Below are 26,592 nucleotides of genomic sequence, written 5' to 3'. Positions count from 1 at the left end.
TATGATGGCCATCATGGCTGTCATTGAATTGAAATTCATTAGTGTGCTGACCCATGGAGGAGTGGTAGCATAGTGTTCATATCACCCATGATGTAGAGTAATAATATCATTCATCTGCTGCCATTTTATGAAAGAAATCTCACTTGGGAGACTCTTTTTCCTTTCATCAGTGGGTTAAGAAAGCCAGGGGCACTGGCTCACTCTTGGCTTGAAGAAGAAGAAAGAGAAATGCTACAAGCAGAAGTCCATTCCAGTTCAGTAGCAAATTATCACTGCTTGGAAAATAATTAAGAATTTTCCTAGTTTTATTAATTCCCATCCTAGAGATTCTCAAATTATTGTTTTTTTAATATTTGACTTTTCTAGCAATTAAAATATCAACTAGTTCCTCAGAAGAAATGGATCACCATCAGAAAGTTTCACAAGGAGGCATTAATATTTAATTTATTCAAATGCGACATCCACTTTTTCCCCAACTGGCAAACTTTTGTATTCCATGGTTTTTGTCATGGGCTATAAATTACAGAACCTTTGAGTGATTTCTCGCGGAGAGGATTGGGAGAAAAAAAGCAACCAAGAAAGTTGGGTTCTTTGTTTCCATAAGAAAGAAAAGGCAGAAGAAGGGAATTTCTATGACATTTCTATTTCAGGTAAACACAATAATTTTGAAAACACACTGCAGATTCCAAGAGTAAGCAAAGAAATCTGACTTCTTTCCGCATTCTACTTGGTCAACCAGGACACGGGAATAGAAAAAAGGAGAGGAAAACTACAAGGAAAGGGCTCAGTCCAATTGAGAGTGCTTCATGATTTTTTTTGATGATCATCTTAAAGTGACTCTGTTGTTCCTTTGTATTTTCTTCATGCCCACATGAAGAAAATACATGTAATTTTACATTCCTGGGATCACAGACAAAGTGGCTTTGAAGCAGAATGAGTGTCATCTTTTGGGGAGAAAGCCTTATTTTCAAAGTTTAGGGCAGCATCTACCCTTTAATTTAGGTAGATTTAAGTTTGATGGTTTTTTTAAAAAAACTATTTTTCTTTTAATTCAAGGTCAAGGAAGTATTATCATGGAGAAAAAAATGAAGAGAAAGGACATTCAAAAACAATGCAACTGGGCTAAAAGTCATGGCTACAAATTTAGAAGGAACTGCTTAATTGAATGAAATGAGATGTTTGTTTTTATGTAACGCCAAAGGCTTTGGGGTGAGGAGCAGAAATCCCATTATTTGAAAGCACATCTCAGTGACATTTTGTACATGGGTAGAAGCTACACAGCTTAGTAGTATAGTGGGTTGCATTTAGTGGAGCCGGTTGTCCACAGGTGTTAAAATACCAGGAGTCAGGGCTTCCCTGGTGGCGCAGTGGTTGGGAGTCCGCCTGCTGATGCAAGGGACGCGGGTTCGTGCCCGGTCCGGGAGGATCCCACGTGCCGTGGAGCGGCTGGGCCCGTGAGCCATAGCTGCTGGGCCCGCGCATCCGGAGCCTCTGCTCCACAACGGGAGAGGCTACAGCAGTGAGAGGCCCGCGTACCTCAAAAAAAATACCAGGAGTCAAAAACAGTTTCTACTTTTCTAGAAAACTAGAGGTACATCCCATGATTAGATTTCATGTCACTTTCCTTTATTTTCTGAGCTCTCAGTAAAATCACCATGGGGAAGGGAATCAAATATAGAACTGTTTCTTTCTGAGTATTAAGATAAAGACTAAAAGTTTCCTAACTTTGAAAGCCTAAATTTATGGCAGAATATGGGCTTTCTTTCTTTTGGATTTATTCCCAGAAATAGAGTTACATTCTTGGAAAGAATTCAACACATTCCTGGTTATTTTGGTCCAAAGGGCTCCTCTGTGCCATTCTAGCCCTTACCTCAGCAAGCGCATCCCAGCTGTGGCCCCCAGGTAAATGCAGGTGGATCCATGGAGGTGGGCTGGAATGTGCCCCTTGACTTTTTGCATGCAGTCCTCAAAGGCTTTGGGGGCATCTTGAGGGTTTTCCCCATAGCTGGAGATCCCAGAGCCTGAAGAGCAAGCAGTCAGCACTTCTTAGCCTTCCCAGGAACCAACAAGAGCAGTACAACTTTTAAATATAAAATAAATCAGCTCTGGAAATTAATGGGTTTTTGTAGGGGGCTGAAAATTGTGTATGTGCTAAGTTCCATGTGGTCACACAGATGAGTCAATTCCCAAAATATGGAAGGAAAGAATTATAAAGGTGAAAAAAGTAATGAGCCAAGACCTGCTTTAAAAAAAAAGTTCTCATCATGGAAATTTCAAATATAAATAAAAGTAGGGAGAAGAGTATAACAAACCCATGCACCCATCTTCCAGTTTCAACAATGATCAATCTTGCTCCATCTGCACATTCTCTCATCATGAAGCAAACTGCAGACATGGTATCATTCCATTCTATAAATATTTCAGTATGTATCATTAAAAGATAAGAATTCTTTTAAAGAAACATAACCATAGTCTCATTATTCTACCTAAAAATCTTAAAAATAATCCCTTAATATAATTAAATATCTAATTAAGTTTCACGTTTCCTTCATATTCATATTTTTTCTCTCCCTCTCTCTCCCTCCACCTCTCTCTATCTAGTTTGTTTGAACTAGGGCCCAAATAAATTCCATCCATTATAATTGGGGCATGTCTCTTAAGTCTCTTTTAATATATAGATTCTGCCTCCCTTTTCTAATTTTTCTTTGTAATTAAACATTTTTTCCTTGCAATTTCATTTGTCTTATAGTTTCCCACAGTCTAGAATTTGCTGATTGCAGCCCCATGATTCATTTAACATGTTATTTGGTCCCAGTTTTTCTCTATAAATTGGTAACTGAATGCAGAGGTTTAATCAGATTCAGGTTTGAACTTTTTCAGAAAGAGTAGTTTATAGGGATGTGCATTTCCAATAAGACGCACAAGCATCTGGTTGTTTCTCTCTTTGTGCTGTTAACAGGCATCAATGATCATTGCTTAGGTCCATTCATTACTCCATTAGGGTTTATGAAACGCTGATATTTTATTTCCATCATTCTTGCTTCACTTTTTACCTAAAATGCTTTTATAAGAGGAAAACTTCCTCATCGTTAACTATTTGATTACCCTATACAGTTTGTATAGGGAAGGCAGTGGATAAGTGCTTGATTCTTTCCCTTTATTTACCAGCTTAAAAAATATAGATTGCATCTCTAGTATCTACCTAATTTAACCAATAAGGGATTTTGTTCGTTTGTTTGTTTAAGGGCATATGAATCTAAAGATATATTTGATATGTTTCAATTCATTGCAGTTACTATTCTTATTGGTGGCCTATCTTGTCCAATGGCGCTCTCTTCAATTTGGCAGCTGAATCCTTTTGACATGATCCCAGAAACCTTTAAGAACTTTTCTGCTTTCTGATATGATGAGATGTATCAATGACCTATAAATTTCCTGCCCCAGATCTGGAATCTGCTGTTTTTCCAAGGAATCCTGGTTTCTTTTATTGAGTAATGGTATTTAGCATTCAAAATTTGGAAGCTAGGTTGCTTACTGAAAGCCTTTCCAGAAGACAGGCTTAGAGAAAACTTTATTTCAAGAGAAAACACATCATGAATTCTTAGTGGTATTTCTAATTCAAAACTTCAAGTTCTTCCTTGAATTCACTGATCTTGTATCTTTATCTTCCTTTTACTAGCCTGTTTCCCAGCCCCTCCAACTTAATAACTCATTAGCTTTATTTCACAATCCACACACAACAGTCTCAGTATGACAATGACAATACCAGCACTACCACCAATTATAGGATTATTGAAAACAATTTAAGATTTTTTGAAGTTCTTTTTGTCCTTAGGGTATATCCTATTAGGCATGTACAAGTGTCCATAAATGAAGCTTTCTTGAAATACATACATGCTAATTTGTCTGCATATTGTCTATGGCTGCTTTCATGCTAAAGTGGGAGAGTTAAATGGTTACAACAGAGATCATATAGCCAACAAATGAAAAATATTTATCCTCTAGCTCTTTACAGGAAAAGTTTGCTGTCCATTGACTTAGATGATTTATAGGCATCTCCAACTTAATATATTTGAAACCAAATTCCTTAATCCCTGCCATGGCTCCAACCTACTCTACCCTCAGTGTTGCCCACTCTAAGGAGATGGTACCTTCATCCATGCAGTTACTCAGGTCAGAACTAATGTTCAGGCACCATCAACCAGAATGCTGCATATTGAATCTATCATAAAATCTTTTTGGCTCTACTTTCAAAATACTTCTCAAATCTGAGCACTTCTCACTCCCTTCCCCAGAACTATTCTCAATCAGTGTTTCTCAACCTCAGCACTACTGAAGTTTTGGGCTGGGTTATTCTTTGTTTTGTGGGCTGTCCTGTGAGTTATGTAATGGTTAGCAGCATCCTTGTTCTCTACTACTAGATGCCAGCAGCACGGCCAGCCCCAGTTATGAAAACCAAAAAATGTCCCAGACATTGATAAATGTTCCCTGGGGGGCAACATCGCCCCATGTTGAGAAGCACCAGTCTAGGCCAGACCACCAAAACGTCACCTCCCACTTGCACTGCTCTAATAGCCCTGGTTTTCCTGCTTCTAATCTTAGTCCCTTGACTACGTATTCTACATTGACAGAGTGACCCATTAAAATTATGTCGTATCCTGTTAGTTCCCTGATCAGAATCTCCTTATGGCTTCCCAATATACTTTGAAGAAAATTCATTTGAGTAAATGTCAAACCCTTTACTGCATCTCAGGGTCCTCTATGAGCTGGCCTCAGTGACAGCTTTGGCCTCATTTCTCACTTTTGTTTCTCTTACTCGTTCTGCTCCAGCCACATCGGCCCCTTTGCTCTTCCTAGAAGATGCTGAGCAGCTGTCACCCTTGGCATTTTCTTTTGCCACACCCTCTGCTCAGCAAATTCTTCCCTCAAACAGGTGCACGGCTCACTCTCTCATCTCAATTTGGCCTCTGCTTAGCTATCACCTTCTTTGCTCTCCCATGAAATAGAATGATCACTCTCTATCCACCTAGCTGGCTTAGTTTCTCCTCACAGCACTTCTCCCTGATATCATATACCCATTTATTTATTCTGTCTCCTTCATTAGACTGTAAGTTCTGTAACAGCAGAGGCTTTGTATATTTTGGTTATTTTAGAATTCCCAGTGTCAAGAACAGTTACTGGCAGACAGCAGGCACCCAATAAATATTTATTAAGTACAGGAATCAATCAATCAATCAATCAATGAGATTTTCACATCAGCTCACAATACTATAGTAAGGGGATTGTGTAGTCCAATCTAGAGCAAACAAAATATATTCTGCCAGAGCTAGTCTCTGGATAGGAACTGGTTAGGAGCCTTGCTAGAATGTGGAAATGTGGGGTATTTGAGCATGTCCCTCGGGGGCCTATTTGCATAAGGTTCCTTAAGCCTCCCAGAGGGAAAAGGAGATTGGATTCATAGGTTCATGGGATACTGGGATTCACAACCCCAAGAAAAGAGCTAAAACTGCTATTCCAATCTGGGAAGAGAGGGTTGGACAGCTGGCACAAGACTTACTTGAGGTCGGACAAAAGCAAAAGACATGGGCAAGGGATGCTTTCCAACACTGTAGTGGCCTGGTTCCTAGAGCAACTCTTTAAGGTATTTCAGTGGAGGAGATGGTTAAGTTTAGGCTCTAGTGGAGTTTAAAGAATTTTTAACTGCTGGTTTAAAGGGAAAACATGAATGCCGCCTGTGAGAGAAGGCAACAGGTACCCTGAGCAGTGCCTCCTGCAAAACAGATGAGGGGCAGGCAAGGAACAAGTGACCCTGAGGGAATGGCTTTAAAACAAGCAGCCAGAGCAATAGGCACCAGCATGGGGACCAGCAGCTAAAGCAGCACCCAGTGAACTCACGGAAAACAGCACCTGAGGACTGGATACTCACCAGGGACCCCTTGAGAAAGAAATTTCTGAGGCCCTGGGCATTCAGGAAACACTATAGGGCAAAAAAGCATTCACCAACCCCTCAAACTGGCCAAGGCAGGGGACACCTGGGGAAATTTGCAACTTAGAAACTAGAAACCCAAATTATGCTTGGTGAAGCTGCCTGTCTTTCAGGGGATGACACTTGCCAAACTTTAACTCTGTAATTTGAGCTGTAATTTGTGGTCTTCTGGTCATTGTGAGTATATATGGATCCCTGAGGCTACCGTGATCAAAGGGAAGATCCATTTATGGATGTGGTGTGGGCTCCATGACCCTGCCCCTCCCCTAAATCACATCCAGGGTGGGCCAAGGGCCCCTATCCCTGAGAGACTGCCTGGGTCTCTCCCCATGAAAGTGCCACCTCTTTCTACAGCCCGAGGCCATCAGGACTGACCTCGCTGAATTGCCCTCCCGGGTATAGAGGCAGATCTTACAACTATGTTAGAATAACCTTTTAGCAAGAATATCCACCAGGAACTCTAAAGTGTGGTGCCCCATAATTAATAATAACTAACACTTATTGAATGCCTACTGTATGCCAGGGATTTGCTACCTGCTTTATATATATATTATGTCATTTGATCTTCAAATAATACCTGTGGGGTGGGTATTACTATTATTATGCTTTTTAGTTTAGAGATAAGTGAGTCAAGACTCAGAGAGGTTAGATAATTTTCTAGAGTTCCCACAGTAGGGATAGGGTGACGTCTTAATCACTGTCATACACTATCCTCTCCACTTGGAGTGACTGGTCTCTCTTTCCTAAAGAAAGCATCCTCTTTCATGCTTGGGGGTGAAGAAATGGCTCAGAATTTAGGAGAACAGAGATGGGATCTCTGGCTGAAGCTTGAGCAACGGTGCTGCCGCTTATGAATTGTGGGTAACAATGCAAGCAGTACTCAGAAAACATGGAAGTCCCCTGTTGTGAGGAGCCCAGAGAGGTGCCATGCAGATGCCTCTTCAAAGAAAGGCTTAGTGTCTCAGCGGTTAGCTCCTTTGGGGTTTGCCTCAGCTGCAGAGAGCTGCCTTGCTCAACATCTTCTTCCCAGGATGGCAACATCCAATGACTGACAGTGATGGGGGGACCACAGCCCAGCCATTTCAGGCCATTCATACCCAATGCAGGACATCTCTAATTGGCTGGAGCTCTGTCAGGCCTGGGCTGCAATCTGACTTCTCTTTCTGTCCAATCCTCCTTCTTCCGCCTTCCTTCCATGGGTGTGGATCGCTAATCACTCCCTTGCATCCCAGACTCTGTCTGGACATCTTAACTGTGACACCTATATCCCAGGGAAGGCGAGCTGGTGCCCTCCATGGAAGGGCAGATGATCAGAATGCACCCTGGTTATACAGAGAAGACTCTTGGTCTCCGTATGGGAAAGGCTAATTCTGCTTTTTTCAACTTTTTCCATGCCATCACTTGCAAGAAAGTATTCTATTTGGGCAGCTCATTGAGGGAAATGAAGGAGGTTGCTTGGGTTGGGAGGACTGGTTCAGAGTCTATAACTTGTCCTATAGGCTGAGGGTATCCCTCTAACCCATTCAGGACATACTGGTTGGGAAGATCCAGGCCAAGTCAAAGATCATAATGCTCTAAAGAGGGTGGTGCATACATACACACTCACTAACTGGGCTTGACTATGTGGACTAAAGGCTTAATTGTAAAAGGCAAAATTATAAAACTTTTTTTTTTTTTTGGCTGCTCCATGCGGCATGTAGGATCTTAGTTCCCTGACTAGGAATTGAACCCGTGCTCCCTGCAGTGGAAGCGTGGAGTCTTAACCACTGGACCACCAGGGAAGTCCAAAACTTTTGATAGAAGAATATCTTTATGACCTCAGGATAGGGAAGGATTTCTTAAATAAAACATACAAAGTACAAACCAAAAGGGAGAAGATTGATAATTGTACCTACATAAAAATTAAGAACTTCTCAGAAGACATCATGAAGAAATTAAAAAGACAAACCATAAACTGTGAGAGGATATTAGCAACAATATGATAATAATACTAGTAAAGCATTCATATTCAGAATATAGATAAAGAATTCCTAGGACTCAAAAGGAAAAATTCAAGCAATTTGGTAGAAAAATGAGCAAAAGACATGAACAGGCATTTCACAGAAATATAAAGTCATAAATATATAAAAAGATACTTATTAGTCACCAGGGAAACACAAATATTCATCAACAGGTAAAAATGAACCAGATATTGCTACTCATTGCAGCATGATGAATCTTAAAAACCCAGTGGTAGTGAACAAAGCAAATTACAGAATAAATGTTTGCTTCTAATTAAATAAATATGTGCTTGATTCCATTTTCAAAACCAGGAAAAACTAAATGCATAAGGACAAAACTAAAGAAGAACAAGTAAACCATCAATCTAACATTCTGAATATGTTGTGGAGGAGGCAGGGAGTGCATGGAGGGTCATTAAAGATGTTGATGCTGTTCTGTGTCAGGGGTCGGGAGCTCACTGGCCATATACAGTTCACCACCTTCTATTATACAGCCTGTGAGCTAAGATATTCTTACATTATTTTTAAATGGTGGGGAAAATCTTTTTTTAATATATTTTGTGGCATTTGAGAATTATATGAAATTCAAACTTTCAGGGTCCATAAAGAAAGCTTTACTGGAACAGAGCCACAAACGCCTACTGGTTTACAGATTGTCCATCTCTGTCTGTCTCTCCCTACCCACCTCCCCATCATATACAGCCAACTGGAATATAATTTTCCTATTGGAATACAGTTTTCCTTGAGTTTCTCATGTTTATGCATTATGAGCAGGGCACTGACTGCCTTTTTTCTGGACTGTTTTTTCAAGGATATTTGCATAATGAACAGGCTCAGAAGATATAGTGTTTCCCTCCAGAGCAAAAGGCAGGTACCCATTATAAATGTTTCAGATTCCCTAATCTCAGGGTTCCTCTTCTGTAACATAACCCACTGTGTGAGCAGGTACCATCTGGCCCTTTTTACATCATCTTGTGCAAATTGGGGCTCAGAACCAGCACAAGAAAATGCTGATACTCGGGCTACAGCTGTTTCTGTGAGTAATAAACTCTCCTTTGTTTCTGACCCAGGAGTCTTGGGTCTTCCACCAGCATCCATGAAAGTGCGGCAGGGTAGAATCTCACACCATTCACAGTTCTTGACACCCCCCCCACCATTTTACAGATGAGAAATCTGAAACCCAGAGAAGGGAAGGGACTGGCCTGAGGTCACTGTACTGATGAGTAGCAGCACCATCTCAAAGTCTCATATTTCCCTGACACCCAGCCCAGTGCTCAGTCCTTGCCTCTGGGCAGCATCTCAGGACTCCTGCAGGCCTCTGAAGGACATTAGGACAGTCCCTTTCTTCCCTTGGGCCTTACCTTTCACGCTACATTTGAAGGTTTGACTGACTACTCCAGTATTATTCTCCTTCTCTGCTGGCCATTGATACACGTAGACTGTGGTTCTGGAAGACCCGGCATCGAGCACGATTCCATACTGAATAAAAGGCGGGGAGGGAGAGTCAGAGACAGGCATCTGAGGACCCCTTTTCCCAGGGGGCCACCGAGAACCCTGAGTCCTCCCAAGAGCTTAACCCACACTGCTTCATTTAGGTAGGAGCTGACCAAAAAGAAAAAAACTATTTTCTCTAAACCAACTTTGTCTCCATGGACTCTGGATGGAGGGGTTGGGGGGAGATGGGTCCAGTGTTCTAGACCGCAGTTCTCAGCCTTGGCCTCACATTAGAATCACTTGGGGAGCTTTTGAAACTCCCAATGCCAAGGCTGCAGCTGAGACCCATTAAATCAGAATCTCTGTCAGTGGACCCAGGCACCAACAGTTTTTAAAGCTCCTTTGGTGATTCCAGTATGCAGCCAAGGTTGAAGATGAGTACCCCAAAGATCTTGCATGCAAAGACAGTCTCCTGATTCCTCCTCATCCAGACTCTGTGGGGGGGAGGGGGGAGGCACACGGTCAGAAGCCACCTTGGTCTCAGGAGTACAATGAATAGTCAGTCACCTGCTGCCCTCTATTCTCCAAACTTACAGGCCTATCAGCCTGGGATAAACAACCAAAAGGAAACCATAGGTAGGAAGTCCTCACAGGGGAGTGACACACTGATATCTGCATTGGCCTTCAGAATGAAAGTATTCCTGCTTAAGGAGGAAAAAACTAAAATACAAACGAATGTTGACATATTATCCCACTTAGGTGACGTGTGTGAACAAATGGACAGGAGGGTATTGCCAGCCATCACACGCAGCTTGAGGCAGGTACCAGGGAGCTTCAGTTGAAGGTGTGGCCCAGCCCAGGCCCTGGACCAGGCCTGCCTAGGAAGGAGCATTCATTAGCAGCCTAGGGGCATTGGAATGAGTTACGCTGACCTAGGTCACTATCTGGTTGGGCTTGGAATCAGCCCAGGGCATCAGAGGCTTCTGGGTGGCATCTTTTCCCCAATTCCCCCACCATTGAGTTAGCCTAGCCTGTCCCAGAGGGGAAGATGACGTTAGGTTCTGGAGGCAGGTTACATCAGATGGATTCCTACTTTTCTGATATTGCATGAGAGACCTAACCTCTCTGGGTTCCCTCATCTTCAGGCAACTTCCTTTCAGAAGTAAATAGGAGACCGTTTGCTTGATGCTTAGTGGCTGCTCAATAAATACAGGCTATATAGAAAAATCAGTGAAGCAAAATAAATAAAATTGCAAAGCAAGAAAAAGAGGAAAAAAAGTGAATAACACCCCTCAAATCCAACTACTGTTTTAACACCTTGTTTTATATCTTTTCCAACGGTCTTCTGTGCATACAACTACATATACACATGTGTTTAGACATATGTTTTTAAATCAACACAGGATTACAGTACACATAATCTTCTCCAATGCTTTTTTCTTACTTAAAAAGTATATCATGGGGGACTTCCCTGGTGGTCCAGTGGTTAAGGCTCCGCGTTTCCACTGCAGGGGGCACGGGTTCGATCCCTGGTTGGGGAACTAAGGTCCCGCATGCCGTGCAGCGCGGCCAATAAATAAGTAAGTAAGTAAATAAATAAATAAAAGTATATCATGAACATCTTTCCTTACCGGTAAAAGTACTGACATGATTTTTAAGCCATTCATCACATTCACTATGAGATGTACAGTAGTTGATTTAACCAATCCCCTGATTCTAAACTTTCTATCACGAATGCTTGCTTCATTTGAAATAGGAGCAGATAAAAAAATGTTACTCCAGCTTTTCCATTCTATTAAGATAGAACATCCTGTGTACATTGGTATTTGAACTTGAATAGCCTCTTCACCTCAGCTCTTCAATCTGATGTGTGTTGCCTGGGATCCTGACATGACACCCCCCATGGCAAACAGAGGAGGCATTGTTCACAATCTGTTCCAGGCAGAGGCTCCCCGTGAGATTAAAGCACAGGTTGAAACTGAAGGAAACCAGGCACTCCAGAGGTCTGAGCCTCTGTATCAGTCTGCTTTCTTTCCTTCCCTCTGCTGCTGACCTGCTCACCAGCCCCTCCATGCCTGGCACTGATAAGAGGAGAGAGAGCATAAGAGGGCAGCTACTCCAGAGGGTGCCTGTCTGTCCCCAAATCTTCTTTATCCCAACACTTCATGAAGAATGTTCGAGGCTGCTGGGCCAAGATCTGAAAGAATGAAGAATGTCCATCCTCATTTGTAAGTCTGGGAAAATGGGATTCAGTTTTCACCAGAATGGGCAGCAGCCAGAGACTTTGCTCTGAGATTTGCAGGAGAAATGGCGGCCCCTTGGGCGCCTGCTGATGTGGTGACAGGGGCAGCCTTGAGGCCCAGTGCTACTTTGCACTAAGATGATCCACCCCCACCCCACCATCGTTCACTGGCATTTTCAAAAGTGAAAAGATTGGTCTTTAATCAGTTTTCAGAGCTCATTTGCCTAGATCAGTGCAACTCACTGCGGTTCCATGGAGGGAGGGGGAAGGGGAGAATGAATTTCATTCAGTTCAGCTAGGTGGGTGATGTTTGGATGAAAAGCGTTAAGTCACCTTCTGTTTAATGCAGTGTCAGAAAAACAAACAAACAAACATGGTCTGGATGTGGAACTGAAGATACAGTCGGTGGGTGAACCAAAAGGAAACATATGAACCCCATTGTCCAAAACTCAAGAACTTTGTGAGCTTCTAACAAAAGCAAAAGCAAAGGTCATAAGATCATCTTTCTTAGATGTGTTTATTATTATTTTTATTATCATTATCATCGTCATCATCATTATTACTCTTACTATAATAATGAGAATAATGGTAGTAATAAACATTTGGCGAACACTTATAATATGCCAGGCACTGCACAAAGGGCTTTAGTTTTGCATTTATAAGGCAGGTGTTATCATCATCCCCACTTGACAGATAGGGAAACTGAGGCTCACAGGGGTTAAATAATTAGCCAAGGTCACAGACTTGGGATCAAGCTGGGGTCTAACTGACTCTTAAACCTGTACTCATTGCCCCTGTGCTTTCACTGAGTTCCAAGGAAAACAAGTCTTAACAGGGTGACTGATTAATAAGAAGGTGCCTGATATGGTACGGCAGACTTTCTTTGTTCAGACAAAAGACCCTCAGAAGCAAACTCTTGGTTAAGTGGTGTGCAGATCTGGCTGGAGAAGAGAATCACCAATTTGAATAAGAAACCAGGGCCTTCTGGAAAGGAAAAAACAAATTACGCAACTCTTGTACTCCAAGAGGTAAACCAAGGTGGGCCACAGGGCACCAGATATCCAGGCTGATGACTGAGAATGGATGAGAGTTAGAAGGAAATGGTTTTAACACAGCCTGGCCCAGTTGTTGTGCTTTGGAGAGTCATGTGACCCAAGGTGGGGCTCTGACTGGCAGAAAAGCAGTGTCCCTGAAACCTGGGACCCTGCAGGCCCCTCTTCAACAGTGGCACCATGTGGCTGCGAGCGGCAGTGGCAGTGGGGTATTGATCAGATGGGTCTGAGAAGCTCCAGGGCTTCTAAACAACTGTGATGCAGTTAGGAGGGCGAAACCTCAAGAGGAAGATATTGGACTTAGTGATAATAAAGCGGTGGGGTTGAGGTGGGGGGTGCTGAGTGAAACATAAAGGCGACGTCATCATGTTTACTCTTCAAGCTGATAGAGCAGGTCAGACCAGTGACAGTGAAAAAGGGACTGGGGATATTTCCACCGTTGGCTAAGTTTTAATAGTTCCGCTTTTACACTCAGATGAACCAAGGTTAGGTAGGCCAACGTTGGATTTAATAGCCAGATATCATAACTTTTCATGTGGGTCTTGAGGAACATTCCAGGGCCCCTCAGATAGGCCACTGTGGAGCTGGCCCCTCAAAACCAACTGTCAGCAGCACACAAAAAGGCAAATCAAGGCTCAAGGTATGAAAACATAAACAATGAAAAAGCCTTTATATTCACTGGTCTCCACCTCCACACTGCCCTTCCTGCCCCTAGCACACACTGCAAAACAAAAGGAAAGGTCTCTGGACAGCCTGAGAAAAGCTGCATGTGGAATGCCCCCTTCCAAGCTGTCATTCTGCTTCTGCTTCAGCCGGCCCAGGACATCTGTCTTTTCTTATAACTAACCCACTCAGTGAAGCAGAATGGGCCTTCTGAGCCAATATTCCTGTGTTATACAACTTCCTGTCCCCTACAACTGAGGCCTGACAGCAAGATTCTGAAGAGATTAAAAACCCCCTCTCTGAACCGTCTGCTAATTCGTGAGGGTACGTCTGCTGGCCCTTCCAAACCCTTGCCTAAGGCCAATGTTCTCTGCTCTCTTTTCTTCCTTCTATGCCAAGTCTGCTATTTCCAATCTGTGTAACCGTGGGAAGCTATTTGCCCTTTCTGTTCCTGTTTTCTCATCTTCAAAATGGGAATAATAATTATCTACAGGGAACGGTCACTGAGGGTTCCCTGCCTACAAGCCCTCAGACCTTACCACTGTGATGTCCAACCATGCACTTTCTACCTGCCTGAAGGCTGTCTCCATTGGCTGAACCTACCCGAGCCCACAATATGCCAGAAATACTAGAGAGCTAATGTTCCCCAGGGAGCAGCCCTCAACCAATGACTAATGGAAGCTGGTGTGTAAATACACCCTTGAGTAGGATGATTGTGAGGCAGATGTTCTATATGCCCATGGCAGAGGACACCCCTGAGGTGAGAGTTCTGCACTGGCTCCCAGAAATTCCTAGCAGGACAGCTCCAGCTGCCCACAGTGGTAACCTGCTGGGTAATAGCCCCTCCATTGGCTGCCTTCCCTTCTGTCTCACTTCCCATCCCCCCACAGTTCTTCCTGGGGTCACCCCCAGATGACCATCTTGCACAGGCATCTTTGAAGAGGGGAACCCCTCTGACACAGAACTAAACATGTGTGGTCTCCTCCTTCAACATTGCCCTCCATTACTGCTCGGGGTCCCACTTTTCTGTACTCAGTTTACTCTTCAAGTCTTCTAATTCCTCCATATCCCTCCAGTTTGAATTTACCTCTCATCTCCCAAAACAACTGCTGTAACCAGCTCATCCCTCACTTTTTTTTTTTTTTTTTTCCCGGTACGCGGGCCTCTCACTGCTGTGGCCTCTCCCGTTGTGGAGCACAGGCTCCGGACGCGCAGGCTCAGCGGCCATGGCTCACGGGCCCAGCCACCCCGCGGCATGTGGGATCCTCCCGGACTGGGGCACGAACCCGTGTCCCCTGCATCAGCAGGCGGACTCTCAACCACTGCGCCACCAGGGAAACCCCCTCATCCCTCACTTTTAAAGGGCCTGAGGGAAAATTTTATAAATGAAGACTTCTGCTCTGCCCCACCCCCACCTGTCCTCTTCCCATCCCCAGGCAAATCCATAGAGTAAACAGCCTCATGCACCTGTATGTTGACTGTAGAGGGTGGGCTAGCTCAGACCCCACACGCATGCTCTGTCTACTCTCCCTGCAAGCAGCTGCCCCTTTACCACCCCTCAGACCAGTGGTGAGGTCTGCCCTCAGCAGGAGCCCCACACAGACCCTGGATTCTGGGGTCTCAGGCACCACAACACGTTCTAGAAGGGAAGCACGACTCTGGGTGGGCACATTCCCTTGTCCCACGGAGAGATATACCTGGAACACAGCTAGAGCTGGTTCGTTTGACTTATGGGATCTAAGGGTGGTACTGGGGTCTAAGAATGGTTACTGGGGTCTAAGAGTGGAACCAGCCTTCCCCCCAATTGTGAGGCACGTCCCTCCTCCAATTCAGCACCTTCCTGTCTCTGCATCCATCCTCCCTCCTTCCCCCTCCTGTGCAAAGGAGGATGTGTTTTCCCAGCAGAGGCCAATATCTCCTCCTGGGTTCCCTGTTCAGAACTTAGGATCAAGGAACAGCGGGAAGTAAGTGAAGAGAGCCGTGGGAACAAGAGGGTCTGGGTTTCAGTTCTGGTCCTGCCATCCACTGGTCAAGCCTATGTTTCCTCACTTGCAAACTGGTGGTGACAGTGCTTGTCCACCTTCCATAGTTGGCAGAAGAGTTCAGTGCGATAATTCAGGGAAAAATGCTCACTCAACCGAATAGCAATTTACAAAGTGTAAGGGGATGGTTATTTCCCCTAGTTGCAATCCTGATTTTATATAGTTTATAGGAGAAGGCAGTGTCTGGAACTTGGGAAAACAGATTCTCTAGGCCTTAGCTAATGTCTTTGGACAACCAGATAATTTGTTTCCTCTCAACATTAGACAGCTGCATAAGGCTTTTTATTTTTCATTTTTATTCATGCTATTCATGGGGGCTGAGATTCTTAAGTAAAATACCTTATAAAAGAACCAAATTCCATTATCTAAAAAAGATTTTAGGGACTTCCCTGGTGGCACAGTGGTTAAGAATCCGCCTGCCAATGCAGGGGACATGGGTTCGATCCCTGGTCCAGGAAGATTCCACATGCCGTGGAGCCACTAAGCCCATGTGCCACAGCTACTGAGACTGTGCTCTAGAGTCTGTGAGCCACAACTACTAAGCCTGAGAGTTGCAACTGCTGAAGCCCACGTACCTAGAGCCTGTGCTCCACAACAGGGAAGCCACCGCAATGAGAAGCCCAGCACTGCAATGAAGAGTAGCCCCACTCGCCACAACTAGAGAAAGCCTGCACGCAGCAATGAAGACCCAACGCGGCCAAAAACAATAAATAAATTTTAAAAAATTGTTTTAGGAAATTTCCTGGTGTTCCAGTGATTAGGACTTGGCACTCTCACTGCCTGGGCCCCAGGTTGGATCCCTGGTGAGAGAATAAAGATCCCACAAGCTGCATGGTGAAGGCAAAAAAATAAATAAATAAATAAATAAAAGATTTTACTTTAATCCTTTAGACAAGTGAACTCAGGATGGTAGAGCAAACTCACCCACGCAGCCAAGGCAATATTAGTTTCTTTTTTACCTTTTAAAAACCTCTATTTCAGATATAGCCATTGAACACTTCCTAACAGCAGGAAGATGTAGAAAGGACTCTAAGGTCAAGGATAGATACTAAATGAGATTCAAATAACATGGCTTCTATGGCCCTTGTCCAACTAAGAGAGGTTTTCATATTTTTAAAGAGTCATAAGAAGACAAAAACAAAAGAAGATATGCAACAGAAACTATAAACGGCTCTGAAAGCCTAAAATGTGTACTGTTTGGCCCTTTACAGAGAAAGTTTGCTGACTTCTACCCAAAAAGGTTGAAGGACTCACTGACTTTCTTCACCTTTCATTTGACAGTCTCTCATGGGATCACCTCCTATCACCTTTAATAGCTAAGGCAGAAGGGATACATACAGTTCTCAGCCTACCAGAGAACATCCATTTGGGGATGGACTTATCAAGAGCTGAGAGAGGCTTCTGGAACTTAGCATAAGGTCCTGAGTAATTTTGGTGGGGGAAGAGTCAGAGGGATCATGGCATACTTCTAGACTCAACAGAGGTAGCACAACACAGCTCAAGAAGTCCTTTCAGGTCCTTGATTTTGTTTACCCAGGCTAGGCCAGAAGAAGAGCCTGGGTCTCCTGGTCTTCACTCATGAGCAATCTGTATCATCTGGAGGAACTGACAAGCTGGTAAATCTTTGGTAGCCAGCTATAATTCTTGGCTACAGAGTCTAGCTTTGGTTCTAACAGTCAGGAGTCAAAGCAAGACCTCACAGTCCTAGGAGAAGGTGTCACCAGTATCAATCTTTCACCTCAAACATCACAAACCCAGCATGTCCAGTCTTTCTCCCTGGGTTCTTACCCCACCTTTCCCTGGCTCTAGCTAGAGGTAAGGGGCAATAATTTTCTTCTCTTCTAACTCATGAGTTTAGAACCATTGATGTCAGAGCCCATTTCTTCCCTTCAGTGCCAACCCCTTCACACCTACCTTCAGTCCTGGAAGGAGAACCTCTTTCTGGTGAATCTGGATGAGTGTGACAGCTACAAGCACCACAATGCTCAAAAGCAAGACCACCAAGGTGATGATGGCTGAAATTCGGGAGAGGGCCTTGAGGCCTAAAATGGGGAGACCCAGAAGACACATGAGGGGGAATTGGGAACAAGGTCCTGGCCTTCTTTGTAGAGTCTGTGGACTGGGTGCTTAACCGCATGCATAAGTCACTTCCTCTGGCTTTAGTGAGACCAATACTTTTAGAGCAGCAACTGGGCTCAATACCCATTTATCTTTCCTCCAAAGAGTGGACTAAACCAGTGTTTGCAGGGAGGATATGCATGATTTAGTTCTCTGGTATTTCCCAAAGTGTGTTATGCATATTACTGGTCATCCCTGAGATGATTTACAATAACATTTGTTTCAATGTAGATTTGAAAACTATGGGTTTTCTATTAAAGCAAGTGATATAACATTTCATTTGAAAATAATCTCAGATAAATAAAAAGAAATTCATATTGTATTTCAGATGTAATCAATGATTATAAAGTTCAGTACATGATGACTTATCGTCAAGCAAATAGTAACGTGTTTGAATTCCTAAGATATGTGGGTTCCCAGTAAGAATTCAACCTCAGTCATTTTTCCTGTGTCTATAGTAAAGGCATAGGGTCTCCCCTACATCTTCACAAAGAGTAACTAGACCCCAATCCATGTGTTCCCTCCCAAAGTGGTCATATAATCTCTGGTATTTGTATTTTAATCAGAACTATATCTATCTATGTAAACTATATCTGTACATTTAAAAGCAAAAGAAAAAATGTAGCATATGAATAGTCTTCAACTAAATATATAGCCTCTGAATAAAGGTAATTATATAATTATATGCATTATATAGTAATATATAATGTATCATAATGGGCTATTTCTACTTATTAAATTTAAACTAATATTTCTTAACTAGATGATTATGAGCAAATATTTACTTGGGTCTTAAAAAATCAGTGAGCTAGTGAAAATTTCATAAAGTAGCAAATATACTTATTAAAAAAAGAAAAGAAAAGAAAGAAACTTTCTGAAATGATTCCATTTATGTTAAGTTCTAAAACAGGCAGGTGACAGAAATCAGAACAGTGATTGCATGAGGGTTTGGGGCAAGCATCCACTGGGAAGGAACATGTGGGCACTTTCTGGGGTAATGGAAATGCTCTTACATCTTAATAGGATTGTGGGGTATATGGGTGTGTGCATTTTTCAAAATTTATCAAATTTTCAAAAGTTCTTTGGAAAAAACTGAAAATCAAAGCAAACCAGCTCCTTAGGTACAATTTCCCTTTAAAAAAAAAAAATTCTTATAAATTGTCCCTGTTCTAAAAACATAATCCTTTCAGAAGGCAAGAATACCTAATTTAGGGACACAAGATCTATCTATTTCACTGTATATAAATTATACCTAATTTTTTAAAAAGACATTTAATTAAAATATTGACTAAATAATAGTCTTGGTAGAACTATTATAGCATAAACATAAGTGGTGACACTCAAATGGCTGAAATATGATAAACACTAGCATAACAGGAAGATCACTGAATTCAGAGAATCCAAATATTTCTCTCACTAATTGTGTACTTAAATGTGAATCAATTAAAATGAAATAAAATTTAAAAACTCAGTTCCTCAGTTTCACTAGCCACATTCCAAGTGTTTAGTAACCTGAAGTGGCTACCACATTGGGCGGTGTAGCTACAGAACATTTCTACCATCACAGAAAGTTCAACTGAATAGCAATGGGGTAGATCCTGTCCTATTCCAGAACATATACTTTTAGATCATCATAACCTATGCTTTACTACTCCTTCATTATTTCTAGGAGACATTTTCTTGGAAGAAAAAAAAAAAGAGCATGTATATACTACCATATAGAGTTAGATTCAGCCTCAATATCCAGTCTCATCACAATGCTCACTACTTGGGGAGGCCAGTCATGCAGTGGGTCTCACTAGCTCAGAACAGCCAACTCTTACCACCTCAGCTGATTCCCCTGCAGTATAGATGCTGCCACAGACACTTCCTGATGTCAAAGGTGGTCATGTAACACCTTAATTCTCCTACCTTGTCACTGGGAGTGAACTGGAGGGGGACTTGTCAGTATTTATCAAAATTGCAAATGTGTATACCAGCTGCCTCAAAATCCCACTTTGGGGAATTTATTCCACAGAACTAGCCCTGAGTGTGTTAAATGACTTGTACACCAAGTTACTCATTGCAGAATCGTTTGTCATAGCACCTGGAGGGAGGCCAGCTACTGGATTTAACCTTAAGAACCCCTAAAGGGGTCCTGGATCAACTTTCTGTGATTCCAGGTCAAAGGATATGACCTAGACAGAAACCGGTTTATCCACAGAGGCAAATTTTTGCATCAACTTTTAAACAATGCATATGCCAGTGTCAGTTATAGTTTAAGGGATTTTTTTTTCTTCCCCTAACAAGACAAGGTAGAGGTTTAATCTGCCATGTTAAACTTGTCCTTTGGAAGGAATGTAACAAGTTAGTCTGTATGTGTGACCTTACAGTATATTGTGTTAAAATTTCAAAGTGTTTTGAATACCCAATTTAGGGGCACCACTAAAGAACATCTGTCCACGGGGCGGGAGTGGGGGTGATACATAAGCAGTCTCCTGACCACAGCCAGGAGGCTGGCCTCCTAAGTCCTCTGTACTTCAGCAGTTTTCAGGTAAAAAGCTATGATTACCTTAAGCAAACCCTTGCCCCAGCAGAAAAGCCTATCACAAAGCAAAATGGACTAGACCAGGTCTCGTTCATTTAGGGAATGCAGCCTAGAGCTGTGCTGTCATTAGGGCTGGACAAACACTGTAATTACCAGGTGCCTCCCGAAAGTGGAGAGGCCAGACCCTTCTGGGTTTCCACATGAGCAACTCCAAAATGTGCTCCAGAGGCAGGCAGGAAGAGCAAGCTTGGAAGTGTGTGTGTGTGAGTGTGTGTGTGAGCATTCTACACATGTGCCTGCAGTATCAGCGGTAACAACGCTGACCCATGGCAGGGGTGGGGGCAGGGGGGATGCTGTAGGCGCCTTGCCAGAAACAACACTTGGATGGAAAGAGAGGCAAGCTCCAAGCGCTTTACAATTCATCACAAAATCAACAATATTCTAAAGCAGACCTTACACACAACTGGGTAAGGGAAACGACAAGGGCCAAATTAATGGATTATGCAAACCGGAAAAACCATTTAAGCGAAACAAGCATGTTAGTCCTTGTTTTGTGTTGCTTTGACGAAAAGAATTACTTTTATCTGTGGAATGCCGGTGGTGAAAGCCCGGTGAGCACTGTCTCACACCAAAGAGGTTAAACCGTCATTTGCTTGGGGACATGGATGAAGAACTGTGGGCTGAAGCTGGGATTCTCGGGTGATGTGACAAAATCACATTTGCTGCCTGCTGAGCGATACTAACCTGCTTGCTCACAAGGTTGGCGGGTCAGTACCGTGAACATCTCTCCTTCCAGCTGCAGGTGAGAGAACACAGAATGACAGAGCTTTCGTGGCCCCTGACTTACGAAGTTCCAAAAACTTGCACCGTGTTAAAATACAAAGCCACTTCACTTCTACCGAAGGAAAACCTTCCGGGGGACAGATGAACCTAGAACTTCCAAGACAGACCCAAAGCTGGGCTTACATTCTAAGGTCAACTCCCCCCACCCCCCACCCACCCCCCATGCAAGGAAAGGAAGAAGAACGGGTTTGCTGAATTTTAAACTCAAAAAGATTTCTAAGAAGTCAAGCTTCTCCTGCAGATTTTCCCACCGGTACACACCTCCCGGGGCAGAACAAATCCTCCACCTATTATGAACATTCATAGTCTGAGGAAGGGCTGTTCTTCAAAGCACACCAGCAAGGGAAGCTTGTGTGTGTGTTCGCGGCCCGCGAGCCCGAGGTCGCCCTTTCAAGATCCAGGACGGTTATCTGTGGCTGCTGGCTGGCGACCATTGCAAGAGGATGTCGGGGCCCCCGGCATCCAGCGCCCCAGGATATTGGAGGCCCCACGCTGGGCTGCGTCTCCACACAGCCAAGGCATCCAAACGCCCAGCCCATCTCCGGACCCGAGGAAGCGCTTGGTAAAGACGTGTCCACCTCTCCCGGCACGGCGGGGACCACCTCCCCACCGCCCGAGGATGTGGGGCTCGCGTCCTTCGGTCCCTCCCTCCAGCCCCCTGCGGAATCCTATTCCGTTTCCTTCCCTCCCAGATCTCAGACTCACGAAGCTTCCCGTTCCTTCCGCGGCGGCTCGGACACGGGGACCTCTGTCCTTACCTGTGCACAGACGACCCGAGGAAGGCGACTGGCGCTGCCGCAGTGCCAGCTGGAGGCCAGAGCGCAGGAGTCTCCTGTGGAGGCGGGGCGAGGCGGGACGGGGGCGGGGCTGCCGCGTCCGGGGCCCGACCCCTGCGCCGGTCCAGGCAAAGCACCTCTTCACCTGACCTCTTCTAGTTCATCACCACCCGAAGTGGGGGTGGGGAGGGGCGGGAGGCGCTGCGAGGCCTTGGCTCTCCACCCGCGATCCCACCCGAGCCTACCTGGGGAAGGTGGGGCGGGGGCGATGTCTTCTGCCTGCCGCCTTCTTCGATGTCGAGGCCAAGAGCCTTTTGATCTGTCTTTTAGTTTCCACCACTGTTACCCCAAGCCTAAGTGGAGGGGAAGTGGGGGAAGGGTAGGGCAGAGACTGGGCACTCCGTGGGTATGCACAGGTGGGCCCTGTGCCCCACCTTTCTGGGAAGTCGAGACCAGTAAATACCTGTGATGTTGGGGGTGAGGCAGGTAAGCAGACTTGTCCCTAGGTCACTTGGACCAGGAGAGCAAAGTAATACAGGGACGTTCCCTCTCAAATAGTTTAGCAGAACCACCTTGGCTATGCCCAGGGACAGTCTCACTGGTTACTGAGCAGTGCTCTCCCCCACTGCATTTTATATATGTGTCATTAGGCCAAAATTCAGGGCAAGCACTGCCTGGAAGAGGCCAAATAGGAAAGATGACAAAAATGCAGCCATTCAGATGCCCCAGGAGTCTGTTTTTAATGCAGCAGCAGGTAGCCTTCTGGCCCCTCTGAGTGACCCAAGGACTCTTGGAATGATCCCAGCTAGAGGCATAAGCAGGCTTTTTTTTTTTTTTTTTTTAACATTTATTTATTTATTTAGCTGTGCTGGGTCTTAGTTGCAGCATGCAGGATCTTTAGTTGCGGCATGCGGGATCTTAGTTGTGGCATGTGGGATCTAGTTCTCTGATCAGGGATCAAACCTGGGCCCCCTGCATTGGGAGCATGGAGTCTTAACTGCTGGATCACCAGGGAAGTCTTCAGGCTTCTGTTGGATCATCCCTCTTTGTGGTTCCTGAATATCTGGAAGGAATTGCTGAGGCCCCAACTATGTCCTTGGGAGCCAGGCCCTGTGCACCACTAGTTTTCTGTCCTGTGCAGGTAGGGCCAAACCCTTCATGAGGCAAGAGGGCCTTCAGAGAACAATGCCCCTGTTTTGAGACCTCTGAGATCAGAGAGGTCTGGGTGTGTGTATGTACGTGCACATACTCACACACACAGGCATGCAAGAGCACCAGTCACTTACCCCGAATCTGATGGACATGGACCCTTGCAGGAAATTTGTACAGTCTACAGTGGGGCATTCAGTATGTACTTGCTAAATTGTAAGACTTCTTTTCATTGAAAGCTGTGGGTCAGTGAAACACAAGGCATAGGATTGAAAGATGAGGGACTCTCTGCACCCAGGGGACCATAAACCCACAAACAGCTGCTGACGCTACACCTAGGCCTGGGGTCAGTAGCACTGGCTCTAAGGGATGAATCGTTGACCTTAACATCCCTACTGGTTTCCCAGGAGCTGAGAAGAGTTTCCTAGGCCTAAAGGGCCTTGAAATTCAGTTGGTACAGTTCATACTTTGAATGCTCTCCTCAATCTACAGGCCCTGGAATTGTGAGCACCCACCTCCTTTGAGACCCCAAATCTACTTTTATTTTTCCAAACTTCTCTGAAACTCTCTGTTCCAGGCATTGTCTCACACTTCTTTGCGGCTCCCCAACTAGTCCCAGTCATTCAAAGGCACTTCTCCCTCAACCTTCTATGTATAAGAACACACACACACACACACACACACACACACACACACACACACTTCCCCATCAACCCTCCACATGCAGGAACAAACACAGATACATACATATACATACATGCACAAATGTTTATGGTTTTTCCTGATTTTAAAATAATACAGATTTGCCTTACCAGGCATCAAACCATACTATAAAGCTATAGTAATTAAAACAGCCTGGTTTGGGCACAGGAATATACCAAGAGAGCTAAAGAACATAAGAGATAGTTCAGACTAGTTAATGGGTATGGGATCTAGTATAGCATCAAGAGGAAATTGAGGGCTTCCCTGGTGACGCATTGGTTGAGAGTCCGCCTGCCGATGCAGGGGACACGGGTTCGTGCCCCGGTCTGGGAAGATCCCACATGCCACGGAGCGGCTAAGCCCGTGAGCCATGGCCGCTGAGCCTGAGCGTCCGGAGCCTGTGCTCCGCAACGGGAGAGGCCACAACAGTGAGAGGCCTGTGTACTGCCAAAAAAAAAAGAGGAAATTGAAAGAACATATTATCCAATAATTAGTTTTGAAACCTCTACTTTTCATATTTTTGAACAAATCCCAGTCACTCATCAGACATAAAAATAGATTTTATGTAGATTAAAATTTTGAATAGAAAAAAGGATTTAATATACTAAGAAAATAGAGGAGGATATTTTTATGATCCTTGGGAAGGAACAGCCTCTTCTAGCATTAGATTAAAGCAGGGAGATAAAGTAAACAAACTTGCATCCATAAAAATGTAAAACAACTGCCTTGAAAAAGACACCACCCCTAAAAAAAGGGATCAACTGTGGGGAAATATTTAAGAATGTAATAGCAAAGAGTAAAAAATCATGATATATAATGAAGTCCTACAAATCTATGGAAATATATGAATATCTAAAGTAGAAAAGTGGACAAATGACAAGCACTAGCCAATTTAAAAAGAATAAATGGCCTATAAACATGGCAAAGATGTTTAATCTCATTACTTACCCCAAAGTTGCCAATTAAAACTTTAATATCTTTAAATAAGATTTTTTTTGGGGACTTCCCTGGTAGTCCAGTGGGAAAGACTCTGCGCTCCCGATGCAGGGGGCCTGGGTTTGATCCCTGGTCAGGGAACTAGATCCCACATGCATGCCGCAGCTAAGAAGTCCACACACTGCAACTAAAAATCCCGCATGCTGAAACTAAGACACAGTGCAACCAAAATAAATAAATAAATAAAAATAAATAATTAAAAATAAATAACTAAATAAATTAGGTTTTTTTAAACTGATCAGTTTAGCAAAGCTTAAAAATATCTGTGAATGGCTATCATCAAAAAGAACACAAATAACAAATGTTGGCGAGAATGTGGAGAAAGGGGAACCCTCCTACACTGTTGGTGGGAATGAAAATTGGTGCAGCCACTGTGGAAAACAGTGTGGAGGTTCCTTAAAAAACTAAAAATGGAACTACCATATGACCCAGAAATTCTACCCCTGGTACCCCTGGGTATATACCTGAAAAAAATAAAAACACATTGGAAAAGATACATACACCCCGATGTTCATAGCAGCACTATTTTTTTTTTTTTTTTTTTTGCTGTTTGCGGGCCTCTCACTGTTGTGGCTTCTCCCGTTGTGGAGCACAGGCTCTGGACGCGCAGGCTCAGCGGCCATGGCTCACGGGCCCAGCTGTTCCACGGCATGTGGGATCTTCCCGGACTGGGGCACGAACCCATGTCCCCTGCATCGGCAGGCAGACTCTCAACCACTGCACCACCAGGGAAGCCCATAGCAGCACTATTTATAATAGCCAAGATATGGAAGCAACCTAAGTGTCCACCAACAGATGAATGGATAAAGAAACTGTGATACGTGTGTGTGTGTGTGTTTGTGTATATATATATATATATACACACATATATATATACATATATATATATACAATAATTTTGCCATTTGCAGCAACATGGATGAACTTGGAGGGCATTGTGCTAAGTGAAATAAGTCAGACAGAAAAAGGCATACTGTATGATATCACTTCTTTGTGGAACCTAAAAAATACAACAAACTAGTGAATATAACAACCACCACCACAAAGGATCTATGATGCTCCATGCTGGAGAAGATGTGGGGGAAACAGGCTCTTTTGAAGCTTATGGGATGTGACATGCCCTGGTTTTCTCCCCACCTCGCTAGATGTTTTTTGCTGGTTTGTGCTCCTCTGCCAGGAGTTTCTCAAGATGTAGCCTCGGGCCCTTTTTACTCCTCACTCTGTACTCTCTTCCTAGGTAATCTCATCCATGCCCACGGCTTCTGTTCTATTCACAGAAGCCTCTCCAATGCATGTCTCCTGCTCAGGCTTGCCCCCTTGAGCTGTAGACTTAGAGACTTGCCTGTTTGACTTCTTCGGATATCTTAGAAGCATCTAAGTTTCTAGGTTTAGAAATCTAAGTTTACTAGGCTTCAAGCTGAGCTCCTTATCCTCCCGCACCGGACCATCACCTCCTCCAACATTTTTAATTTCAGTGGATGGCACCCCCACTCATCCAGGTGGGCAAGCCAGAAACCTGAGGGTTATCTTTGGTAATCTTTCCCTCCTTTCTCATAATCAGTCACTAATTACTGCTGATTTTAACCTCTTAATTATCTCTACAATATGTACTCCATCTCCACCACCACCACAGTCTGAGCAAGGGTTTCTCGGTCTAGGCACTAGTTGTATTTCAGGCCAGATAATCCTTTGCTCTGGGGGCAATCCCGTGTATCATGATTAAGGAGCATCCCTGATGGTCAGTCACAAAATGCCAGTAACATCCCTCCACACACAGTGGACCAACCAAAAATGTCTGCAGACATTGCCAAGTGTCTTCTGAGGGGTGAGATTTCCCAGTTTGAGAACCACTGGTCTAAGCTACCATTCTCTCTATCCTGGATTTGGACAATGGTCTTGATTTCTCCCTTTATGATCCATTTTCCCATTGCTACCAGCCTCCTCTTTTCAAAACACAAATCTCACTGTGTCAACCCCATCCTTAATAGACACTTCTGTGCCATCCATTTCTCAGTGGATACAGACTCAAATCCTCAGTAAGAGGTGGGGGACACAGTGCAGG

At 44.0% G+C, this 26,592-nt stretch overlaps 1 protein-coding gene across 2 annotated transcripts in view; it reads right to left on the bottom strand.

Moving 5' to 3' along the window:
- The window catches only part of ENTPD3 (ectonucleoside triphosphate diphosphohydrolase 3), a 33,371-nt gene extending 11,696 nt beyond the window's left edge, over positions 1-21,675 (bottom strand). The window contains exons 1-5 of one of the 2 annotated variants that reach the window (XM_065885602.1): positions 21,666-21,675; positions 20,809-20,860; positions 17,334-17,461; positions 9,348-9,465; positions 1,871-2,021 (exon numbers count right to left, since the gene is read on the bottom strand). In XM_065885602.1, the coding sequence (XP_065741674.1) occupies positions 1,871-2,021; positions 9,348-9,465; positions 17,334-17,461; positions 20,809-20,848 (437 nt within the window). In that variant the 5' untranslated portion in view covers positions 20,849-20,860; positions 21,666-21,675. Of the gene's footprint in view, positions 1-1,870; positions 2,022-9,347; positions 9,466-17,333; positions 17,462-20,808; positions 20,861-21,665 lie in introns of those variants that run through there. The other variant, XM_065885601.1, reaches the window with a different exon arrangement.
- Between the last annotated feature and the right edge of the window lie 4,917 nt (positions 21,676-26,592).

This window comes from Phocoena phocoena, chromosome 10 (genome assembly GCF_963924675.1).
Source record: "Phocoena phocoena chromosome 10, mPhoPho1.1, whole genome shotgun sequence".
Taxonomy (NCBI): domain Eukaryota; kingdom Metazoa; phylum Chordata; class Mammalia; order Artiodactyla; family Phocoenidae; genus Phocoena; species Phocoena phocoena.
The sequence above is the reverse complement of the archived record's forward strand: the minus strand, read 5'-3'. Positions and strand labels throughout refer to the sequence as shown.